Source organism: Sparus aurata, chromosome 16 (genome assembly GCF_900880675.1).
Source record: "Sparus aurata chromosome 16, fSpaAur1.1, whole genome shotgun sequence".
Taxonomy (NCBI): domain Eukaryota; kingdom Metazoa; phylum Chordata; class Actinopteri; order Spariformes; family Sparidae; genus Sparus; species Sparus aurata.
The window spans coordinates 13,791,044-13,799,315 of record NC_044202.1 but is presented as its reverse complement, the minus strand read 5'-3'; the positions used below and the strand labels follow the sequence as shown (position 1 = coordinate 13,799,315).

The 8,272-nt window shown below is 45.4% G+C and overlaps 1 protein-coding gene across 4 annotated transcripts in view; it reads right to left on the bottom strand.

The window, feature by feature from the left end:
* Nucleotides 1–273: 273 nt before the first annotated feature.
* Nucleotides 274–8,272, bottom strand: part of kif26ab (kinesin family member 26Ab) — a 67,810-nt gene continuing 59,811 nt past the window's right edge. For all 4 annotated transcript variants that reach the window (XM_030391609.1, XM_030391610.1, XM_030391611.1 and 1 more), the window contains 5 exons: nucleotides 4,681–7,933; nucleotides 3,882–4,075; nucleotides 2,944–2,967; nucleotides 2,462–2,612; nucleotides 274–2,370 (listed from right to left, as the gene is read on the bottom strand). In XM_030391609.1, the coding sequence (XP_030247469.1) occupies nucleotides 2,189–2,370; nucleotides 2,462–2,612; nucleotides 2,944–2,967; nucleotides 3,882–4,075; nucleotides 4,681–7,933 (3,804 nt within the window). In that variant the 3' untranslated portion in view covers nucleotides 274–2,188. The remainder of the gene's footprint in view (nucleotides 2,371–2,461; nucleotides 2,613–2,943; nucleotides 2,968–3,881; nucleotides 4,076–4,680; nucleotides 7,934–8,272) is intronic.

The following is an 8,272-nucleotide window of genomic DNA, read 5'->3' as shown; positions in this document are numbered from 1 at the left end:
ATTTCTTATGTAGTTCAGGTTGTTGCTACCTTTTCAGCTGGCTGACTGATGTGGAGCTTAGTGATTAATTGACTGTTTGGATTTCCCAGTAAGATGAGAGACTTACAAACAGCTACATACAACTGAAATAATGTCAAGTTTTCCCTCTGATGTAGTCATCTGATCTATCACACCTCGGCTACCTGCTGTTTCTTCTTTGTGATAGTGTGGAGACAAACAATCCCATGAATGAATACAGAACATGTGAGCTCAGGAAAAACAATCAACTCTGGATCATCAGTAAGAAGAAACATTTTATTCACAGGTACTGTAAAAGTAAAACACAAGCTGCCGTATGATACATTTATACACAGGGTTTGAAAATCCTATACAAAAACAAAGATATTCGAAAATATGGGTTTTGATATGAAATATGACCTCACATATAATAATTTCTTGGAAAAAGGTCTCGGTTTGGTAATAGTTATTTAATTCATGAGCCTAAACCCACATTAGTGAAAACTGAAGTTATTGTAAAAAATTAGAATGGTAAAAATGGAGTAGAAATCATCCTTAAAAATGACTAAAAAATCTCATGCAGCATCTTGAGAGAGGGCCTGAGAGAGTACATCTTTGTAAAAGAAAAAGAAAACAAAGTCATATTTGTCATAGATATAGAAACAAACATACCAAAATACAACAAAGCCAGTTTGTTTTTCCATAACAATCATTTTCACCGATCATCTTTCCCCTCTCTGTGTCAGCCGTCTGATTCATAACAAGCACATTCTGGCAGCTACAAAGAGCTGATATCATGATTGATTTTCCAAAACAATGTCACCATCACTTGCCTTTTTTTATTCACTGCATCATTTCACAGAAAACCAACTATTCTTGAGTCTTTGTTTGAGACACCGGATCAACTTCGCTAATTTGCCTATTTAAAAAACAAAAAAAAACAAACAGGGGACAAAAGAGGACAAACTGTGTTTCTGCCCTTAAGTTATTATTGAGGTTTTTTTTTTACAGTAGTTGCAGTGAAAGTATTGGAATGCATAGAGGCTTTCTAGCGCTTGAAAAATACTGTAAAAGAGGCGAGTGGGCTGGTGCTATCTCATCTGTGCCTCTTTGTTTTTACAGTGTGTGGATTGATAGCACCCAGTCCAAGGCCATTTGGAGAGAAATTGGGCTCACTGATGAGCGCCGCTATCAGTGTAACCATTCATCATGCTATCCTCCTCGGCTTGTGTAGCGAGGGTTAACTCTCTCAGGGTTGCGCGACCACATACTGTACTGAGGCACCGGAGAGAATGGCTGAATCAAGAATAATCGCTCGCTATCCATCACAGTGGTCCTCTGATTGATATGTTTTGGCTTAATCTCTCATTTTCAGTGAGATAAACATGGGCAGGCGCAGCTTGAAAAAAAGCCCTCCGTCCCCCAACATAACTGCTGCTCTACCTTAGTGCATCCACTGAGACCCATTTTGATCAAGGCAACTGGAGGGAAAAAAAAAAACATTCACCCAAGCCCGCTAGCTCTCACAGGCCAGCTGGCAGGCGATGAGTGACGACAGCAAATGCAGTCCTTGATGAGATAACAAAGTCCAGTTTGGGAATCTAAAAACTACAGAACCAGAGAGTTAACATAAGGCGCAAGAGGCTGAATGAACATGGATAAAATGCTGACTGAGGTTTCAAACAAGAGAAAAGGCAAAATCTGGGAGCGCAATAACATTAGCTTATTGCTTTTTCTTTTTTACTCTTTATTTTTTTTCCCTTAAAAGGATATTTGTACACACCACATAATCATATAAATACACTATACAATGCAATATAAAATATTTTTTTCTTAAAAGCAATATGTTCAGGGTTTGCCTAGGTATGCTGAAGATACCTGCACCATATGAAAAATAATGACTCAAAACAAAAACAATAGAAAAGGCACTTCCAGGTGTTGTTCATTGACTCTTGAGTAAGTGATGGCCACCGCCTTGCCCGGCAGGCAAAAGCATTTGTGCTCGCATTTCATTTCTCTGCCGTTAAAAACATGTCCTGGGCAGCGAGGCACTGTAGATTTCCTCGGTTTTCATGCAAAGATCCACTCTCGTCCCGTCTCTGTCACTTGTTGCTCTTCGCCCCAGCGATACGTCTCGTCATCCTTTGTTCTCTCACTTCCTCGTTTCTCCACGTCGACTTTCTTTTCGTCCTCAGACTTCCACTTCACGCCGTCCCTCTGGAGCACCTGGTGTTGGCATGCTGATGTCAAAGCAGGTCACCATCATGACGCGGGACTTGCATAGATTGACACAGAACTCCAGCTCCTCTGTGGCCTGTGCCAAGGCCTCTAGATACTCTGGAGACTCTTTATCCAAATTCGGGTCCACATCAACTGTTGGAAAAGGGGAAATCAGTTTTTTACTCACATTTTAGCTTTTAAAATTTAGACATTAACTTAAATTAAAAGAACAACAGTCACTTACACTCTCCTATCCACTTGCTGGGCTCCATCATCAGTCGGACCTTGGTGTCTTCTAGCTCCTCCAACAACACTTCATGCTTCGCCCTCAGTTCATTTACTTGCTGTTGCCTTCTCTCCAGCATCTTCAGTTTACTGTTAAAATACTGCAGGCCCTGAGAGAGAAAGAGAGAGATCATTCATTAAAAAGACCTTCCTAAAGTTGCTTTGATAGATTAGTTGACTGAAGTACCAGAAAGTAAGCTGTCTTAAAACTGAAAAGTGAAATGGAAAATATGTTATAACTAAAGAAACCTATAGCTAACATCTTACTTGTATGTCTCGTTTTATAACCCTGCCCCTACAGAGTACAGGTTAGAGTTAAGCTTCTGATTTTGTGACATGAACATTTTTTTCTCCATTGTCTACTGGATTATAATTATGTTTATGCAAAACAGCCTGTTCTGCTAATAATTAAACCTGAGTCATCGTGAAAAATGAGCTCACCTTGTCAACATCCTGGAACGGTTGCTGGAGAAATTACAGGGGAAACAGATGGAACAAGTTAGCATGTGAAACAAGACAAAATATAGTTTCTCAACAATATGTTAATAAGCACAGAAACTGCAGACACAAGTGACTGACACACATGCAAAACATTTCAGCACTAATTTCGAGATATGGAGGATAAGTCGTGGGAAAGCTATTTTATTATTCAGACAGTGACTGCTGCGAGAGAGAGAGATCATTTTTTCCTAATTGAAAGTAAATCAAACCACCATCTCGCTGATTTAATATCTTCTCTTAACAAATCCCTGTCTGGCTGCGCTGAACTTAAGGGAGCAGTTAATGATCCACAGAAGAAGAGTCGGCTATAAAAAGCCATCAGGCGGCCGGCGAAGAGTGCTAGCGGTGAGCTGATTCGGGCTTGTGTTGGGCGCCCTCGCATTCATCACACATTCCCTGACCAATCTTCTCATACCATCTTCCTTTTCATTTTCACCTCTGCACATCACCAACGGCGTCTGCAGCTGCGAGGCCGAGTCATCGCTCATATCCAAACCAATTAACCCTCGTCAGTAATTGCCTTCCCGAACTCTTGACATTCCCGAGGCTCGCTGCCAAAATACCAAGCTCTGGGAATCTGGACACAGACACTTAAACTCCGGGATTTGCCACTGAGCTGACTAAAGGTCAGACGTCTGAGACATATTATTCCTGTCTTGTTCTTTAAAAAGAAACTGGGAAAAGTTGAGAGAAGACATTCCCACAAGTCAGTGTGGAACATCTTGAGTGTTTAAAGCAATAATGTCGCACATGCACAATATTGCTAAGGCTTAGCAAGTGGGATTCACAGGACCTTGACCCAGACGTCACATTATCTGCAACAAGTCCAACAAGATGAACTACCACGTAGAACAAGATGGGAGTGACCCTCTGCTCACCTCTGCGCTTTCCTCCAGACGTCGCCTCTGGAGCCGTTCCACATCGTCGATCTCGTACACCTTGATCTCAAAAGGCTCCTTCAACGGTCCTGACATTGGAGGCAAGTCCACCCACTGGCCTGCTGTGCTCGCCTTCTTCCCCAGGGAAGAAGTGTCTGGCAGGGGAGCTGGGATAAGCCGTCTTCTCTGGAAGCCTACAAAACCCAGGCACTAGTTACATTTGTGACATACAATGGTGGTATCTGCTGGAATCTACGAGTAAATATGTATGAGTCTCATTCTGAGATGTAAAGGGATGCAAGGCTTTACACAGGTTGGCAGAGGTGTGCTGATTGCATATTTATAAGTGTTGCATGAGTCACTATTTTGTAAATACGCAACCTGAATAAACTCAGTGTGCTGTTTAAATGCACACGTATTCAAATGGTTGCATATATAAAGCTGCAAAAAACCTGAACCAGGTCACTGCTGCTCATGTTCAATTCATCTTATTTGATTGCACTGTTCGAAGTCGTCTTGTCTGGGACATTCATTATTATTTTCCCATATACAGTATCTATGAATAATGTATGCTGCTGATTCAAGAGGAGCGAAAATCCAATGAAATACCAATTTGTGGATGTAATAAGAATGGATTCATAAAGTAAGAGGCTATGTAGCTAATTTCCTTGGAGAGGACATTCATATCTGGATGCTATTCCATCTCACAAGCACTTCTTTCTTCATGATATTTGTGAATATCACCTCCACCCACATTGGAACTTTTGTAAAAACCCAAACACCCAAAGTAGTTTCTCACCATTTGCTCTCTTTTTGGGATACTTGGAGCTTCTTGTTCTGCCCGAGGATGACATGCCGCTCTCGCTCATGGAGTCGTGGGCAGAGGAAGCACTGCCTGTGGCCTCGCTGTCACGGATCATGCTCTCATATCCGCTGCTGCCACCACTGTGGTAGAACAGAGCCGTGCGTCCCATAGCTGGAGGCAGCTCCCCGCTCAACACACTACTGTTGTCACTGCCGTGGCCACTGCTGTAGCGTTGAGGCCGTCTGGGTGCTGTAATTTTGCTGTATGGAGAGGGCAGCATGGCCATGGGGGATTTGTCATCACTCACATTTACCCCGCTGTCATTCCCACTGTCTGAATCTCCTGAACCTCTCATGTGTTTGCCCGATATGTTGCCTGTTGCCAGTTCACTTACACGGCTGTTTGCAGCCCTCATGGCCTGCTTTGTGCCCATAATTGTTCGTGGAGGCTTACTGCTGACAGCAGCGGTGGTTCGAGGAGCTGGCGTCCGTCCTGATGGAGGGAGGTTGGCATTGGTATTCCTGGTAACGGGAGCAGCCAAAGATTTGGTGGAGGAGCTCAGGCCCTTGGAGCTGTTGGCCGACAGTGACCGTGCCTTACTAGCATTGACTGCCCCTAATGCTCTGGGATTCACAGAAGCTTTTACCTGACCAGGTTTGTTAAGAGTTCCTCCACTTGGGGATGATGGGCAGGTAGCTATAGGAGAGCTGGATGAATTAGGAATACCAAATCTTGGAATGGATTTACTGGATTTTCCACTGCTGCTCCCCAGACTTGCTCCACTGTTCTCTCTACTGAGCGTAGCTCTGGAACCAGATAAGGACAGGCTTTCACACCTTTCCAAGGACATTTGACTGCCGTAATGCTGCCCAGCCTCGCCTCTGGCCCCTCTGGCCTTCAGGCTGGAGGTAACTTTGGCTGTGTTGAGGCTGGAGGTTTTGAAACCGAAAGAGTCTCCTCTGTGACGTACCTCAAGCTCATCCTCTGATACAGCTGCCCTTGCTCCAGAGGCCCTTCCTGCCTCCCCATATGCTGACTTTAAGGCACTTTGGGGCTGCAGGGTTTTAGTCTTATGGTCAAGACTGGACTTTCTCACTGGAGGTGGTGGAGGAGAGGTGCAGCCAGGTCTGGGGAGATTGCTCGCTTTCTGTGAGTTAGCCTTGTTGTTTTTACCCAAAGAGGAGAATTTAAGGTTCGTGGTAGATGCAATAATATCTTGGGCTGCCTTGTAGTCTGTGGTGGAATGGATGACCGGCACTGTTCCAAGGGTGGTGGCACCTCGTCTCAGCTGAGGCATTTTGCTGGGTGGATTCTTAATGGCTGACTTCTCACAGCCATCAACCACCCTCTGGGATGAGGTAGACCCCTGCGCCTTAGGAGGGCGAGGTACACTGTTGCTGTTGTTGGATGTTTTGCCAGAGGGGATACCAGTGGGGGGGTGTCTGAGAAATTTGCTGGTGCTGCTGGAGTCAGAAAACTGAGGTTCTGAGTGGTTGTCGTTGCGCTGCCAAGGATCATCCTGCCTCGCCTCTTGCCTTGGTGGCTCTCTACTGCTGCTGCTGCTACTGCTGCTACTATGTGAGATGGATGAGGTAGGTTTGATCTTCCTGGGAAGACTGGAGTGGACTATGGAGGGGCCATGTGGAAGTTGGGAGGAGCTAAGTGAGTGAGCTTTAGTTATTTTGGATGTGAATCTGAGGGAGCCTTTGGCTGATTCTGGAGACGGGGGGCACTTTGTCAAAGATATTTTGCTTGAGGCGGCACTGTCACTGTCTAGTTCAGAAAAACTAAATCCGCTGTCATTTAAGGAGTTCTTGGCATCTCTTGGAGAAGACACACAGTGGAACATATCCAGGGAATCGAAGTAAAAGGTGGCTTCTGGTCCCATATGTTTGGCCTGAGGGAGGAAGACGTCTGTAGAATGAGCCCCTTCACTCTCCAAAGTGCAGACACTGACCTCACTCAGCCAAGAGCTGATAGATGAACCCCTGCTGTCTATACACTCCATTGCTCCCTCCTGGAGAGGTGTTACTACCGCAACGTTCACCTCTGATCCTCCCACGGCTGACGTGTAGGCATCAAACTCATCATTAATGCTGCTGATGATGCTGACAGGTCGCGAACCAGAGGCCAGCGCCTGAAGGGAGCAGTCACTGTTAAAGCTGATAATGCTGGATGGCCGACCCTTGTCAACAAGGCTGCCTATAGACAGCTCCTCCACCACAGTGAACACCAGCTCATCCTCCCCATTCAGCTCCACAGGCTGCTGCAAGGTGACAGTGGCTCTCAGGATGTCCCGATCCAGACATCTTTCTCTCAAGGTAGAGCGCACCTGGCACACCTCCACTGGCGCTCTGAGTACAGGGGAATTGTAAGGATCCCTCTTTTTCATCGCTTGGTGGCTCATCCCTACAGGAGGCATTCTGGTGCTGGACCTTTCCTCGTGGTCTGTGTTTTCCTTGCAGGAGTCTCTCTGTTGAGAAGGAGGTGGGGCTGGTTTCGGCAAAGCTTTCTTGTTGAAGTAGACCTTCTCCCTCACCACAGGCTCAGAATTAGGTTTGTTGGTGCTAACTCTGCTCTCAGAAACCAAGGCTTTCTCACCATCAGCGCTGGTCCTGCATACATTTTGAACACTTTCTGATATTGGTGCAGGTATGCATTGCATCTTGGCACTGTCCACTTTAGATTTAGTGGTGGGACTGCCAGATGGTTGTGTGGCAACCGATTTAGGAGATTGTTTGGGTGACATACCCTCTTGGGTGTAAGAAGTATTTGCTACAGTCTTTGGTGAAACAGAGCCTTGGCTCTCCTTGGATATCTCAGTCTTAGGGCTAGCAGGATTTCGCTTTCCCTCTCCATCAAAGGCAGTGGGTTCTTCACTGCCATCAATACACTCAAGCCTCTCCTGCAGCTCAGCAAATGTGTTGCATTTAAAGAACTGGTCTCTGTCCAGTGGGCCCTCTCTTGCAGGCTTCTTCCTGTTGAGGGAGGGGATGATTGGAACAAAGGCAGGCGGGCCTTCATTATCACTGAGCTCTCTGTCCGAGATCGCAGTCCCCCCAGGGCCCACATAAATGACAGTATCACAAGACTGTTCACTGCTGGAGGAGTAGTCTGGGTCACTGAGCACTGCAGGCAGGTCTGGGTCCAGGGCTACCGTCCGAGGGTGGAAGGGCCTGAGGTGGGGCGGCCGGCGGGTCCTCCCCTCCTCACAGGAACTTTCCCCTCCAGATGAACTGGATGCATACTGCAAAACAGAGTTAAACCAGAAGCAAAGTTATTCTTTGGGTTTTGAAAATGATGTCATAAATGCAATTGTATCTTCTGAAAACATTAATGTACCAATCTTGTCATTGTACAGTACACATCCATTTCCTCCTAAGATTAATTTCTTAACAATTTCATGGGGAAATCAATCGTGGGGCAAATATTAATTCCTGTGAAACTACCAGTCGATATTTCTCTAAAGGTTAAAAGTGCACGTCAATAGACACACTGAAATTAATGTCAATAATACAAATTGCTGTATGTGGACTGCATTGTAATCATGCCTGGAACCAACAGTGAATAAATACATGCTGTCATA